This window comes from Oryctolagus cuniculus, chromosome 6, assembly GCF_964237555.1.
Source record: "Oryctolagus cuniculus chromosome 6, mOryCun1.1, whole genome shotgun sequence".
NCBI lineage: Eukaryota > Metazoa > Chordata > Mammalia > Lagomorpha > Leporidae > Oryctolagus > Oryctolagus cuniculus.
The window spans coordinates 137,707,353-137,724,264 of NC_091437.1; the positions used below are offsets into that span (position 1 = coordinate 137,707,353).

The 16,912-nt window shown below is 36.4% G+C and overlaps 1 protein-coding gene across 10 annotated transcripts in view; it reads right to left on the minus strand.

The window, feature by feature from the left end:
• CSMD3 (CUB and Sushi multiple domains 3) overlaps positions 1 to 16,912 on the minus strand; it is a 1,302,111-nt gene that overhangs the window by 28,827 nt on the left and 1,256,372 nt on the right. For all 10 annotated transcript variants that reach the window (XM_051844773.2, XM_051844775.2, XM_051844772.2 and 7 more), the window contains 3 exons: positions 7,603 to 7,782; positions 5,662 to 5,835; positions 603 to 776 (listed from right to left, as the gene is read on the minus strand). In XM_051844773.2, coding sequence (XP_051700733.2) covers positions 603 to 776; positions 5,662 to 5,835; positions 7,603 to 7,782 — 528 coding nt within the window. The remainder of the gene's footprint in view (positions 1 to 602; positions 777 to 5,661; positions 5,836 to 7,602; positions 7,783 to 16,912) is intronic.

A 16,912-nucleotide genomic window follows, 5' to 3' on the forward strand; every position in this document is an offset into this window, starting at 1 on the left:
ACTAAATTGTGATTTAATACAAGATAATATTCCCCTCAAAAACTCGGACTTTTCATGAGAAACAAGATTTAGTGATTTAGATTTCACTAACTCTTGCAGGAAATCCAGATATAAGAATGGTAGGACTGATAGTCTGTTTATTTGTTGGTTATAGAGTTGGTTTATTTGTATGACAGTCTATTTGATCATTTATTAAATGAGGCATTTGATGCTAGGAATGTCCTTATAAACATTTTTAAATCAATGCATGTTTTCATGTATCCTTGAAGCCAGTTTCTATGTACATGAATATCTTATGTTAATTATTAAGATAGAAATAAATGACAGTTCTTAATAATGCCACCAATGCAAAGGCCTTTTTCTTTTCATTTTACTAATATGCAAAAAAATATCCTGAAGTGTTTCTTCTGGAAGTTAAAATGCTAAAAATAATGTCATATATTCTACCAATACTCATTTTCCAAACCTTCTAATTGCTTTTTTTTCCTTTGATTTCTTAATTAGCCAAGTAAGGTTGATGGTATAAAGAAACACCACTGAATGTCACTACTTTCTATTAATTCCAAACATACTGGGCATCATCAACCTTTCATTAACATTACCAATGCAGTGAGGTGATGAGCCACTCCAAGTGCCATCTGCTTGGCATATTCTGGTGCTTGATCCCACTAATATAAAGGGAGAATTGCAGTTGAATGAAACCTCTGACTGGTATATAAAGCTTTTGCCTTCTCGTTTTCCTTGGGCAGGTATACCTGGGTCACCACAAAACTTGGCTGAAAGTGAAAACAAAGAAACAGCAAAGATTTAGGATTTAGCATTGTAAATAATTTAGAAAAACTGTGACAATGAATTCATATATTACACCAAAGTAACATATAACCCATGATAATCTATATCTTTAAATTTTATTGTTTTAGTTTGTAACTACAACATCTATTGAATAAAAAATCTGTAAATTGTTGAAAAATTAGTGTGATACAGGTATTTTCCACTTTGCAGGCTACCTTCACAAATACATTTTAAAATATTTTGTTGCTTTATATCATTGAGAATCACACTATATAATATGTATTTATAATCTAGAAAGCTGAAATATACTCCTGACAAGGCATATAATTCACAGTGACTCCTTCAAGAAGAATCAACCCAGAGTGTTGCAAGATGGACTCCTTAGATTACATTACCCTTTACACAAATCACAACATAAGATTGTTTCCCTGTACTCTGAATACTCAGAGCATACATCCCAGTATCTCATTGCATTTCTCCTCACGATGTTGCCGAATGTATTATCAAGAGAAAAGACAGCCACCTGAGTCTAATTCTGTACAAAGCTAGGGCATCTCCATGTTTACAACAACCACTGAAGAGATCAGCTTGACAGGATTTCTAAATAAATTGTTTAAAAAATCCCATTCAATATATATTTATTAACTACTAAACACTATATTCTACATGGGTTTAGGCACTTGGACATATCAGTAAATAAGTGGAGTAGTATTCCTGCCTCTGTGGGATTTATAAGTTTGTAAGGAAAGCAAATAAGCAATTAACATAATAAATGAGCATGAAAGATAGTATGTGGGGATGCAGTATACCCTGTGGACAAAATAGTTCATGGGAAGGAGATTAAGATCAATGGACTGAATGTGTGTGTGTGTGTGTGTGTGTAGCAAAGGTGTCTCCCATGGGGAAAATATTTGGAGGAAACAAAATGTTTAGCCAGGTTGATATACCAAAGGAGAGCATTCAGGATAGAGGGAATAGAAGGAGTAATAAGGAGGCAAGTGTGACTGAGGCATGGAATGAGATCAAATGGTTTCAAATCTAGCATACAACCTAAGCAAGTACACGTATAGCTAATGCTCTCAAGTTTTTTTATTATGGTAATATCAATATATATTCACCATTTCAAACATTTAAAATGCACTCAATTTTAAAATATGCTGATTCCGAACCTAAAAGCTTATTTCCCTCTAAAGCAAATAAACAGCAACGGCTGAATACTCTTAAGTGTAAGTGTCGTAAGATGGCTAAAGGTTGGGCAACTATAAAGTGAATCACCCATGGGGCTGGTTCTGTGCTGTAGTGGGTTAAGCAGCTGCCGGCTGCACCAGCATCCCATATGGGCACTGGTTCAAGTCCCACTGCTCCTCTTCCTATCCAAATCTCTGCTATGGCCTGGGAAGGCAGCGGAAGATGGCCCAAGTGCTTGGGCCCCTTTAACAAAGTAGGAGACCCAGAAGAAGCTCCTGGCTCCTGGTTCCTGGCTCCTGGCTTCTGATCAGTGCAGCTCCAGCCATTGTGGTCAATTGGAGAGTGAACCAGGGGATGGAAGGAAGGCTCTCTCTGCCTCTCCTTCTCCCTCTCTGTAACTCTGCCTTTCAAATAAATAAATAAATCCTTTTTTAAAAGATTTATTTATTTATTTGAAAGGCAGAGAAGAGAGGGATGGAGGGAGGGAGGGAGGGAAGGAGGCAGGGAGGGGGAGAGAGAGGGAGAGAGAGAGACAGGTCTTCCATTCGCTGGCCCACTCCCCAGATGACTTCAATGGCCGGAGCTGCACTGATCCGGAGCCAGGAGCCAGGAGCTTCTTCCAAGTCTCCCACGTGGGTGCAGGGGCCCAAGGACTTGGGCCATCTTCTACTGCTTTCCCAGGCCATAGCAGAGAGCTGGATCAGAAGCAGAGCAGCCAGGACAAGAACTGGCACCCATAAGGGATACTGGCACTGCAGCAGGTTGCTTTACCTGCTATGCCACAGCGCTGGCCCTGAAATAAAAAAATCTTTAAAAAAAAAAGAATAAATCAAGAATGCCCACACCAACTAGAATGTATGCTTACCCTAATTAACAGACTACCTTAGTCTCAGGCTCAGTGTGCAAAGTCCTTCCCAGAAATTCAAGACTCTAAGATAATCTTGAATTCCCAGACCTCTTTATAGTAATATATTTCTTTTTAAAATACAGTTAAAATAGTAAAACAAAACGGGTGGGGGAATAAATATAGGTTTATTATCTTTTAATTTTCACCACCTATTAGATATTGCAGTCTTGGTTCTAACTTAGTTTACAGAATTTCTCGCTATATAACAAACCCTAGAGGCCAGGAGCTTGTCTTACTGATATTTGTATATTTACCACATTTTGAATTCAACAAATTCCTCAGTGGACATCTTCAAAGGATATTTCAGCTTGGAAAATTGTTTCTTTCACTGCTATTTCACAGACTACAGCTGAAGTGTTTCTCTTCTGTATTTGTGCTAAGCCATTTACCTCAGAATCTTCTCTTTACTCAACATAGAAAGGAAAGGACAGAGATGCACCCAAATAAACTCCTTAGTCACTCTTGCTCCCAGCTCCTCTCATTCCTCTGTGTGTTGTTCATCTGTTTTCTATCTGTGGATTTTCATGTAGTAAATTAAATGACCTACTGATGTCAGAGTTAGAGACTTCTTTTTAAACGACTTCTGTTTCAAAATGATAAACTTCAATATGAAAGCACATATCTTAAACAAAATTAAAGAGAAAAGAATTTCTCCCTAATAAAGTTTCTAAAATTAATAAATGTGGCTATTTGATAAATAAGAGCATTTTTCTCTTGCCCACCTTTTCTGAACTTGAATATATACTTTGCTTTAATATAACTGTGTTTAAGTGACACACACAGACACCCATATGCAATATATATCTATAAGTATGTATGAATTAAATTGCTCAATTTTAATATTAATACAGTTCTGATATTAATATTGTTTTATATTTCTTCTGTACCTATGCAAATATTTACTTAGGGCATATACCTAGGTATTAGATTTCTAAGCAATAAACTATGCATATATTTAAATTTACTAAATAATAGCAACTAGATTTTGCAAATAATTGTGTCAATTCATAACTTATGGAAGTTTATATTGCTCCAATCCTTACTAGACGTTGATGTTATCTAACATTGTTTTTCACCCTAATATTTAGAAAATATTTATGTCTTTTGCCCATTGTTACTGCTTTGTTTTGGGGTACTTAGGAACACTTTTTTCATTCTGGATATCATTGTTATTTTTCACATAGTAACTATATACATTGTCCACATCTTTGACAGCTTTTTGGATAATGAGAAATTTAAAATTTTAACATTGCCAGTAATTTTTATTTTTTCAAGTTATGGGTTTGTATCTTTTGTATCTTGCTGAAGAAATTCTTTATTTTCCTGAAGCTACTTAGATGCACATTTACTATCTATGACTTTATTTTTAAGTCTTTGATAAATGTAAATCCAGCATTTATTTGCATTTAGTATGAGATAGAGATTGTGTGTAAGTGTGGTGTGTTAACAAACTGCCTTGTAGCATTAATTGAAATGTCTATTCTTCCCTCTGATGACTTGTTCTATCATATGTCAAATATTTCTAGATAATTCTGTGCTCTCTACAACACTGATTTACTTTCTATTCCTTCTATACCTGCACCAATCTCATGCTGCCTTAACAACTACAGTGAGAGAAGTAAATATCTGCTAATGTCTGCTTATACCAGGGATAGAGGCGCAAACCAAAAAAAAACTTTCAAGGAGTATATGTTTAAGTAGAGTCCAAACAAGCAAGATAAGTAAAATGTATATCATGCTGTAAAGAGAAAACATAATGGATGAAAGCAGACTATCAAGGAGAATAAATAAGGCCTGAAAGGGCAGTCTTACTTGTCAAAATAGGACATTTTAACTAAGGTGATCAGGGAAGACAAAGCAGAGAAGAGCTTTATGTGAAATGTTGAAGGAGTGAAAGAACATTTCCAGACAATGGACAGTGCATATAACTGATATGACGTAAAGGGACAGCTGAGCGCTCAAACAGTAAGGAGGTCTGTATGCCTACAGAGCAGTGGATGAAGAGAGAAGTAGCAGAACATGCTACCATCAGAGAACTAGAAACGCATCCCATAGCCTGAATGAGCTGAGGAGATCCTGGAGGGTTCTGAGCAGCTCAGGCGGCCCCGCCTCACTTCAAGACCAGGGAACAGGTGGAATGCTTCTTATCGCATGTCGGGAAGAAGAGGGGGACCAGCACAGGATAGCGCTGGACACTTCTCTACATAACTACTGTCCACAAAATGCACTACAATTATCTGTGTATAACAGAAATGTGAGTCACTTGCTGCATCCTACATACAGTAGGCTCTGTGGCAAAAATAATAATCGCTCATCTGTATGCTTACAACTGTAATTTTAGATACACAATCACAAAAATTATAATGACAAATGGCACTGTAAAAACTTGAATGAATATGTAGAAGTGACACGGATTTATCGTAGTAAGAGATTTTTGGGATAATTACAGAATATTTTGCTCAGACCAGCTGGATATAAATAAATTTCCATAAGCAAATTAGTCTAAGAGAATCTCTATTTTGAGAAATAATCATGAAAAATAAAAAAAAATGTAAACAAGGCAGTTTAGCCTAAAATTTGGATTCAGAGCAGAACTACCATGCCTGAAATGTATATGAAATGTAGCTATAATGTAAATACTGAGTTTTTCCTGACTCTTAACTAGGCATGGACGAGAGTTTAGCAATCTGATTTTAGATCTAGCAAAGTCTGAAAATTTTAAATAGGATTTGTTAATTAAAATATCATTTTTAATGTATGGAAATTATACTTACGTAAGCATTGTGGTACTTCACCACTCCAGGTACCATTCCCTACACAGGTCAAAACAGCAGGAAAGGACAGTTCATAGCCTGGAGAACAGATGTAGCTAATACTAAAGCCCCAGTCAAAATTTGTTCCTTCGAGCCTTCCATTAGAGATCTGTGGAGGAGTTGGGCAGGTAACAGCTGCAATTACATTAAAAGAGATTAGACACAGCTGTTTGAATGTCCTGAGTGTAAAAAATAATAAATATCATTAGAAGAAGCATATGTGCTAATTTAACCTTTGGAGGACAATACAGTTTGACATGTTTTATTCTCCTGGTAGAATTCCTGAAACATCCCTGGAATTAATCCCTCTACAATGTGACTTTTTCTTAACAAATACCCTTTTACAATACAGCAAGCTTTCTGGCATCTACAGGGAGGCAAATAGAGGGTAACCTTCTCTGGTACACTATAGCCAATTAATTATTGGATTTTTATAAGATTATTTCCAGTGATCTTTAGACTGACTGTAGGCCTAGGCTGTTGGGCTACATATCCTCTCAGCATTGTTAGCAAATAATTTCAAAGTAGTTCTGTGACATTTTTGAAAACATAGATCATGTGTCTGATTAAAATATCCAAATTGGTTCCCAGAACCACTTAGATTCATATACTAAAGCTAATTATATCTTTATCAATGAGTTTTTACCTTTTAAAACTTCATTTTGCTTTAATTGTTTGAAGTTGTCCTCAAATAAAGACAGGTTAGATAAGATGACAGAGATGAAATTAAAATCAGGAATACCAACTGTAAAATCTAAAATGAGGAATGAGGGGACAGTGTTGAGGCCCAGCAAGTTAACCTGCTGCTTACAACACTGGTGTCCTGTATCATAGGGCCAGTTCAAGCTCCAGCTGCTCCTCTTTCAATCCAGCACCCTGTTAAGGCACTTTGGAAGGCAGCAAAAGATGGCCCACGTACTTGGGTCCCTGCCACTTTTGTGGATGGAGTTCCTGGCTCCTGGCTTTGGCCTGGCCTTGCCCTGGTTTGTCATGGCAATTTGCGGAGTCAACCAACAGATGATAAACCACTTTTTTGTGTCTCCCTCTCTCTTTCTGTTGTTCTACCTTTCAAATAAGTAAATAAATAAACAAGCCTTTTAAAAAATGAAATAAAATAAGAAATTATTGTAATATGTTTTCTAGCAACATTTAGACTAAAGGACTCAGTTAAAATCATCATTGAAATCATGTATAACAGAAACCCTAAAATATAAAAGTTCTGGTCATATATTTTCAAACATATACACTATCTGCATATTTACAGCCATGTGAATTAGAAATTGTGTAAATAAGGAGAAAAAGACAAAAACATCAGAATTATTTTTGTTAGATTTTACGTTAGGGAGATACTAAACTACAGACATTTTAAAATGGCTTAAACAGCATTCTAAATTTAAAATAAAAATTACTATGAAACAATATGTTTCCTGGCATTCCAATTTGAGTATTCTATAAGTAATCATAAAAATTGGAAACAAAAATATGAAAATATTCCAGTGAAACAATAGCATAAAGTAACAAATCTTTGCCTTCATTGATTAAGAGATTAATTCTAGATTGCATTATTTGAAAAAATAAGCAGTCCAATTCCTTAGAAAAATCAATAGTTCTATCATTCAGTCTGGCTGTTTTCAAAACATTCATCTTTCAGTATAAATAATAATGATGATTGAATATTAGAATACATAATATTTTTCTTTTGGTTGTAAATCTCACTGTCATTATATTAATATATAATTTTTGGCAAAATATAAATTTTAAGACCTATATAAAACAGAGGTTTTAAAAAATTGAATCAGCTAATTCAGTACCAGAATAACAAATGAAAGTAAGAATTACAAAATACTATTTAAATTATGTGGTAGACATTACTTTAAACTGTTGAAGAAATCAACATCATACCTCTACAAGTTGGCATCACTCCACTCCAGGTGCCATTAGTAGTACAAGTTCTGATTCTGGAGCCATTTAATTCCATTGTATAGCCCGGCTGGCACATGTAAGAAACATTTTGTCCAACCACATAATCATCTCCATATCTCAGTCCATTGGCAGGTATACCTGGGTCTCCACAACTGATTACTATCAGTATTGGATTGGAAGAACAGATGGTTAATGTGGCATGGATTTAATGGAGAGGAGTAGTAAGCACATGGCATACTTAATATTAAGTAGAGAAAATTGGTTTTTATGTTCATTTTTAATCATAAAACATAAACTTATTTGAACAATATACTGGCAATTGCTGATTTTCATCAGATATGCTTATTACAGATTCTATACATGTAGTTCATAAAATGTTATTTAGACCATGAAAAGCTAGGTTAATATGAAATTATGTTGTAGGAGACTCTGTTGCAGTAACTTCTTACAATCCGTATTGTATGACCACTGAGAAACCATTAGATTTCTAATGTAATATTTAAAGTTTCTATTCCTACAAATGCACTTAAATCTCTCATTTGTCAGACTTGCTGAGCTAAGAGCATATCGTCTCTACAGCATCATCAACTGTGTATTAAAACAGAATTTTTTCTATCTCCTGAAAGAATATTTTTATTGAATAAGTGAAAGAATGAATAGAGTATAAAATGTGAATTTATCACACAGTGCACAATAGATTATTTTTATTCCTAGGGCAAAGTGAAAATGTCACACAGTCGGTGGTAAAGAAATCAATTTCCCATTTGTACACTTACCAACCGAGGCAGAAGGGTAAATGTTAAGGAACTGAACCTCCACTCTAAGTGTATTTGCTACCTGTATTGGTGTTGAGTGAGAAATCTCTCAAATCCTAATCCTTGCCCAGTATGCCATGTGTTCCCAATTTCGAAAAGGCACACTTAATGTTTGGTTCTGCCCTGTGACTGTATGAATAGGCTAGGCCATGAAGGGCTAGGGACACGAGGCTCTTGAGAGCAAAAGGCCTAGATCTCAACTTAAGGATGTGCTTAGGAAGCACGACTGCACAGGAGAGGCTTTAAGCCCTCAGGACATGCTGCATTGATCGTCCCAGAGGCCTTTAGCTACAAAAGACACGTGGAAAGGTAAAATTGTTATGAACTCTGAAACAGCTATCACAGAGCATTAAACTGCACAGGACGCTCTGTGCATAAGGCTTTATTAGTTGTACTGATCTCATGCCTATGATTACATACATAATACTATGATATTTTATAATGTCACTTAAAAACTTTCATAAAGACTTGAGAGCACTTAGAAAATACAACTAACACAATATGTAATTAAAAATAAATTTTAAAATATATTTAAGTCAATGAATTAAGATTATATACAGTGTTTATATATGTTAATCTATCTGTTTTGAAGGATAGGATTTATTTGTGTCACAAATTGACTAAAAGCTTTCTGAATCAAAAAAAAAATACAAGTTTTATCTTTTATTTTCTGAAATTAAAAAAAGAATCAGGTAGTATACTGATCTTTTAGTCTATGGAATCTTTCGATTCATTAAAAGTAAATGATCAATCTCTGGCAACTCATGACAAGAGCCTAGGGTGATTACTGATGCCATGAACAAGAGTGTCAATTTGTTAAGTCAACAACAGGAGTCACTGTGCACTTACTCCTCATGTAGGATCTCTGTCCTTAATGTGCTGTACATTGTGATTTAATGCTATAACTAGTACTCAAACAGTATTTTTCACTTTGTGTTTCTATGTGGGTGCAAACTGTCAAAATCTTTACTTAATATATGCTAAACTGATCTGTATATAAAGAGAATCGAAAATGAATCTTGATGTGAATGGAAGGGGAGAGGGAGCGGGAAAGGGGAGGGTTGCGGGTGGGAGGGACGTTATGGGGGGGAAGCCATTGTAATCCATAAGCTGTACTTTGGAAATTTATACTCATTAAATAAAAGTTAAAAAAAATAAAAATAAAAAGGTAATAATAAATAAATAATTTTAAAAAAAAGTAAATGATCTCCCCAAGGAAATCTGATATATATTTTCACTCTCTCTCTGTCTCTGTCTCCATCTCTCTCTCTCTCTTCATCTTAACTCTCTTTCCCTCTCTCTCTCTCTCTAAAATTCATTCTTACCAATATTTTAGAAGTCCAGGGTCAAAGACAAAGAATGCATTAAGGCAAGAAAGACTCTAATGGAACTTCCATTATAATGTATTTATTAATTTACCATTAAGAACTATGAATGCAAAGGTGTCTTTCATATTATTCTAAGCCTCTGTGTCTAAGAAACTTTAGAACTATTGCTCATGACAGACAAATTACAGAATAATATTTGAAGCACTCTACCTGATAGTTCTTAGCCTTCTTGAGAGTCTACTAAAATCAAACTCATTGACTATTTCAGACTCCCAATTAGGATTTTGTATAAAGGGTGATTTTTCTTCCTATGATTATTGATAAGGAAAAAGATTTTCTTAAATGATACATCACAGTTGGGTTGGAATCAAATACTACTATTCAAATTTGTGTTCATTGCAGTTCAAATATTATTCTTGTTTTCCAAATTTATACTCATATAAATGCATTTATTTTATTTTACTTTATGTATTTTTTACATTTACATATTGTTATATTTACATTTTATTTTATGGTATATTGCATTCCCTTATAATACATTACATTCCTAATTAAGATGATAAAATGAAAGGTTATACCTACAAATTGTAATTTTTAGGCAGTGCTTTACAGACTGAATCTTGGCAAGAAAGAACAGTCAACCCATTTGTAAGCACAGGAGCTGAGAGGGAGCCACCGAAGGAGAGGACAGAGGGTTTATTTTACAGACGCACCAAGAAAGAGCTGTGCATATCACTGCAGCATCATGAATGAAATGCCTGACAACAAAAGCTTCTGAAGGATTTGTTTGGTGACTTCCTAATGAAGTAAAGGCCAAAGAGGCAGTTTCCAATAGCAACAGGCTCTGTAAACAGCACCTGCTCTGAACGTCAATTTATTCACTACCAGTTTCTTCTAAGCAACAAAAAGCAGCTTCGGATCTTTTCAAGCAAAATCTTAGAATAGCAGCTCTTTAGGGCTTTACCCTAAAATTCAGAGACATCAGCACATGCAATAGGGTGCTGTGGTTTATTGCAAAAAAAAAATCTTCTAAAATCACTAAATTTCCTAAATAAATACCACATATACAAGTGCACATGCATGACTGCATACCTTCCACCCCCACTAGAACTCCATAAAGAGAGGTATTAGTTTCTTTTCTCAGAGCCTGATATAGTACATAACTGATTATGAAAGTCTAAATATTTGTTTGAAGTATAAATAAATGAATGAGTATGCTAAAGAATGATTAAACTGTAAGCTCAAATTCCCCCAAAACATAGAGTATGTCAAAAGTTAACATTTGTTCTGTGGGAGGTTTCTGAGTCTATTATGTAACTGCTGCTCATTTGCCATCATTTACAATAAATCTAAGTAAATAACTGCTACATTAAAAATAAAACAATTGTAGTAATTCTAGGCTATATGGAATTCAAGGCTACCTTTTCTTTTTACTACTCATATAAGCTTTACAAATGTGCATTTTAAACTAAGATAAGATAAAATAAGATCTCTGCATACATAATCTTTTAGCCAAATTCATTTTTGCTCAATATCTAATGAACACATTTTTGCATATTAGTATACATAAATATAAGTAAGATACTTTTAGTGGCATAATATTCTCTTATGTGGATATACATGTAATATAATTTATGTAACCAAATCCCTATGGACTGATGGCTAAATTACTCCATTGTTTTCCTGTTACAGACAATACAGCAAAACACAAACTTATGGAGGCTTCATACACGTTCTTTCCCAGATTTCTAGATTAAAGACCAGAACAGAATTTTACTGCGGCAAAATGATGTTTCAGAAAGATGGTCAAACCATTTAATCTCACAACACTTCTGATTTTACATTAATTTTCCAATCAAAACTGGCTTCACTTTTAGTTCCCAGGGAGGAAAGATTTCTCCCCGATAACCTTGCAATATTGACATTAGTGGCCAAACAATTCTTGGCTATGGTTGAGTAGTTATTGTATTGCAGGGTGTTCAGTAATGTCCTTGGAATTTATCTTTTAACTTCAATAGCACTCCCCCTTCCCATCCTTGCACTATGGTCACACAAAAATATCTCCAGACATTTCTAAATATCGCTCATAAAACAAAATCATCCCTCGCTGGAAACCACTACACTGACAGACAGGGCTCAGGCCAAAGCCCTGTATTCTTCTCCACCCAATCCTTTGCATTCTTTTCCCATCAGCCAGCAGGCAAAAAGGAAGCCCCAGAAAGTATGAAAAGCCGGTAAAAAGTTAGCTCAGCTCCACCCCCTTCATGGCCGTTATCTGGTTTACGCTCTATAAATTCAGTCTGTAACTAAATTCTTGATTTCTTCCGCATCTCATCCTGTCCTGTTTGGATGCTGGCAGTTAGCCACTGCGAATTTATTTTTCCTTGAATACAATTTGTTTTGGCTGTGAGTTCCTATCCTGTCTCCTCTCTGTTCTGCCAATATTTTCCTTACAATAGCTCTCACTGCTTGAGGTAATTAAGATTCTTGTGTAGCTTCATTTGATGCAATTTCATACTGGAATATCCCCTGCTCGTTCTTGTGTGACACTAGCCCTATCTCCTTGACCTGTCCTTTACAACAAAAAAATCTTTGAGAATTCTCAGGTTTGTGACAAAAACTCTAGTAAGGGCCATTTCTGTGTTGCTTATTTAGAACAAAAAACTTTATTCATGGTTACTACAATGTGATTCAGTATGCTATCCCTGGGACAAATGAACAAGATGTGACAGACACACTTTCTTGTGCATTGCTCATGTTAGAAGCAAAAGTCATCGTGAATGAAAATAAAACCCAAAACACTAATGAGTACATTTCATTCAGACCTGAAACTTAGTCCTTACTCCACTTAACAAGCCATGCCCTGGCATAGGTTGTGACGTCTTCCCAAAACACTGAATACTCAGCACACTGTGGTCTCTAGGTACCAAGGATGGCTCTCCCTGTTACACATGAAAGGTAAGAATGCTATATAATCAATATTCTTAAAATATTTCCTATACTTGGGCCTAGTTTTTAAACTCTCAGTCTAAACATCACAGAAAATGAACATATTTTAAAACCAGGTTAGTTTTATTTTAGTTAGAGGTTTAAAACCTTTGCTGCAGCACCAGCATCCCATACGGGTGCCGGTTCTCATCCCGGCTGCTCCACTTCCTATCCAGCTCCCTGCTAATGTGCCTAGGAAAGCAGTAGAAGATGGCTTAAGTCCTTGGCTCCTGCACCTGCATGAGAGAACTGGAAGAAGCTTCTAACTCCTGGCTTTGGATCGGGGCCAGCGCGGTGGCACAGCAGTAAAGCTGCTGCCTATGTTGCCGACATCCCATATGGGAGGCAGTTTGAGTCCTGTAGTCTCTGCTTCCAATCCAGCTCTCTGCTATGGCCTAGGAAAGCCAAGTGCTTGGTTCCCTGCACCTGCGTGGGAGACTCAGAGGATGCTCTTGGCTCCCGGCCTCGGATTGGCCCACCTCGGGGCTTTGCAGCCATTTGGAGAGTGAACCAGCAGATGTTAAGACCTCTCTCTGCCTCTGCCTCTCTGTAACTCTGTTTTTTAAATAAAAAAATATCTTTTAAAACTTAATAAAATAATAAAACCAGGCTAGTCTTGAGCTACCTGATATATGGCAAGTATCTTCTTCCTGCAGCAAGCTGCTTATACGGATAATGCATAATTCCTTTCCCAAAGTGTATGTGACATTTCCATGTGTGATCTTAACTCCACAATACAATCTTCATCGCATCCAGGGGAAAACAATCTGTATGGAGGCAATGTTACCCTCCAGCATTGGCTTTGGGTTTAATAAGTATCTGATTGCAGTAGAATAAAGATGAGTGCTAGGAAGAGCAAAGAAGCTTAGCTTGTGAGATATACTTTTAGAGAAAGATTATTTAAACAAGCAATTTCTCAGCTCACTTATAAAATAAAGCTGGTTAAGTAACAAAGCAAGGAGAATGTATGTGACTAAAATTTTATTCTTTTATCAAAATCGCTACAGTGGCCAAATATGTTCCCAAAAAAGCTTGGGAACATTTCCATTACTATTAAATTACATTTATTCCAAAAATATTTCTAAAATTAAAATGTCCAAGGCAAATCACAGCTGACTTATCTACATATGTGATTGGACTGAGTTTTAAACACTATCAGGGGCCGGCGCCATGGCTCACTTGGTTAATCCTCTGCCTGCTGCGCCAGCATCCCATATGGGCGCCAGTTTCTAGTCCCGGTTGCTCCTCTTCCAGTCCAGCTCTCTGCTGTGGCCCGGGAGGGCAGTGGAGGGTGGCCCAAATGCTTGGGCCCCTGCACCCGCATGGGAGACCAGGAGAAGCACCTGGCTCCTGGCTTTGAATCAGCGCAGCTCCAGCTGGAGCAGCCATTTGGGGGGTGAACCAAGGGAAGGAAGACCTTTCTCTCTGTCTCTCTCTCTCGCTGTCTAACTCTATCTGTCAAATAAATTAAAAAAAAAAAAAAACTTTCAGGAAACTAGTGCGCCTGTATATGCTGCTGCCTGGTAATCAACCAAATGAAAAGATGTGTTTTCAAATCATACTGGTGTCAAATTTTCAAAGGGCAAAATTCTTAGAGTGCCAACGTTGCTTCACTTGCTTGTGAAATATTAAGAGAGCAGTGATCTAACCTAATGAATTGCTTCTTCTCATTGTTTGGCAAAGTTCGCAGTGATACAGTGATACATTTTTCTTCTCAAAATCATTATTTTACTCTCTGATAACTAGATATTGAAATCATATGATACAGCCACTCAGCGGTTAATGGGAAGAACACATTCTGTGGAATCTCTAATAAGGTTATTTCTTTATGTGATTGTGCAAACATCATAGATGTCTACAACAACACTAGCAATATAATCTTCTGCAATCAATGTCCTATATCGGGTCTGTGTCATTGACCAAAACATTGTAGTGTAATGCATGACTGTGAATAAGAACCTATTTGCTATGATTGCTGTGCAATTACATGCACTATGTGCATTGAGAAGTTGGATCTGAGAGTCAGAAAAGCACCATAGAGACAGAGTCTGTTGGACAAGGTAACAAAGGAGACAGTCCCAGAGAAGCTTCTCTGGGAAATCAGGGAAGGAAATCCACAAGTGGTCAGCAGAATACTTATCAGTTTGTAAGGAAATACCTCAATGTATGGGAAAGAATTACCCAGAAACATTTGATATGACAGTACCTAGTGCTGATACAGAGCAAGGAATACTACTTGCCCTGAATTGTTTCCTAGGATTTTTTTTTGTTAAAGTGAAATATAACCATATGCAGATAATGAAAGCTACAAAAATGATTAGTAGAAAGGCAAAAGAAAAATTACATCATTTGGAAATATGGATGTATGCAAAAGGATGAAGGCAACCTGAAGTGGTGTTCACATATACAAATATTTAAGACTTGTGTTACTACTTAAATCTCTCGAGGAGTAATCGAATATTTAGATACATGTGACTTACAATGTATTGTGCAGTAACAAAAGTAAAATACTTGACAACAATATATTGTCATACACAGTCTGACTCCACTTCTGATGTTTCAAGCTCTAACTTCTCCCTTCCCATCTGATTTACAGCCGGGTCAGTTGAACAGAAAGCCTGGCTGTTTCCTGCCTATGGCACCAGCAAGGAAGTTCAAACTGAGCAAATCCTGATACATCTTTAGGCATTCTCTCTGAGTCCACATCCCTAATCACAACCAAATATCAAACCTGTTCATCCACCCCACCATTTATGCCACTTCCGACCAGCTTAGGTACCTTCCCCACTCGGCTGAGAGCCATGATGTGTGGAAAATCTTTAATATCTTCTCAGTACATCTTCTATTTTGTGGCATCCATCAGTGGTTAACAAATTGACTTGGGGAAACAGGAAGTTGATCATGCCCTTCACTGGGCAACCACAGAACAACTAGTGCTGTGAGTAGTATGGTCTATGCCATGACCACCACTACTTGGGCATCTTTCTTCTATTGTTTTTGACTTACTAGCTGGCTCTGCTCTCTGGTGGCTACAATGTGTTGAGCTGTGCTACTGTGCTTGCAACTTGAGAACAAGGTGATTTGTAGTGTTTTGTTGAGTATTTCGTTTGTTTTGTATAAATTTCAATGAATGATTCAGGTCAGAATTATCAAAAACTGAAATTTAGAGGAGGGAGTATAGTATGGGGCACCTTATTTTTTTGGAGGGGTGAGGGCTTCCTCAAATGATCTGAATCAGCCTGGACTAAGCTCTGTGTCTCGGGTAATTATACATCTCAATCCAAAAAGGATTGAGAATAAAGGACACAATCTTATTCCATGACTACTGGGTTGCATGTCTCAAACAGGTGTTGACCCCTCTTCTATTGCATATCTCAAGTAGATGTTAATTCTCATTCAGGTGAAAGGCTGATGCAACAAGCAGACCCATCCAATGGCTGCCATCTGAGAAAGTTTAATCACTATCTGGTATGCTCACATCCACAATTCTAAAAGTAGATGGTTCAACTGGAACCCATGGACTACTTTTACTGCTGATATTGCTTGCTACTGCTGCTGCCACCATGGGTCTGACATCCAAAAGATTCTGATCATAAAGTTACAGAGAAATACCACTAATGCCACCCCATGGCACAGCTATGGACGTGATTGAAACCTGATTTAAGCAACAGTCCCTAACACCTATAAAGTGATAATTGCCTTGAGGAAGTTCCCTAATCCTAAAAATATCTATTTGAAAATTTCTGAAAAGAGATACTTATAAATATGGACAGAGAATAAAAGATAACTTCTATCTAAAGTTTATCTGGTAACTGCCCTCTCCCAATCCCAGCTCCCATCAAAACAAAGCAACGCAAAGCAAAGCAAAGCAAAGCAAAGCCAAACCAAACAAAACAAAACAAAAAGACAAAAGAAAAAAGGCCTGGATACAGGGGGTGGAAATAAAAGCTGAAATAACAGTCCATAATTGGATATAATAAGAAAACCAAATTTTACTAAAATAATTTATTCAACCAACAGAAAATCAAATTATCGTTCATATCTCCATAGCACATTTTAAATTAATTTGAACATTTCTTGATATGCAGCACTTGAAAAATCTTCATTGTCTTAATAGGCACAGAGCCTGAAATCACAGTAGCACCCAGAGACTGCCTT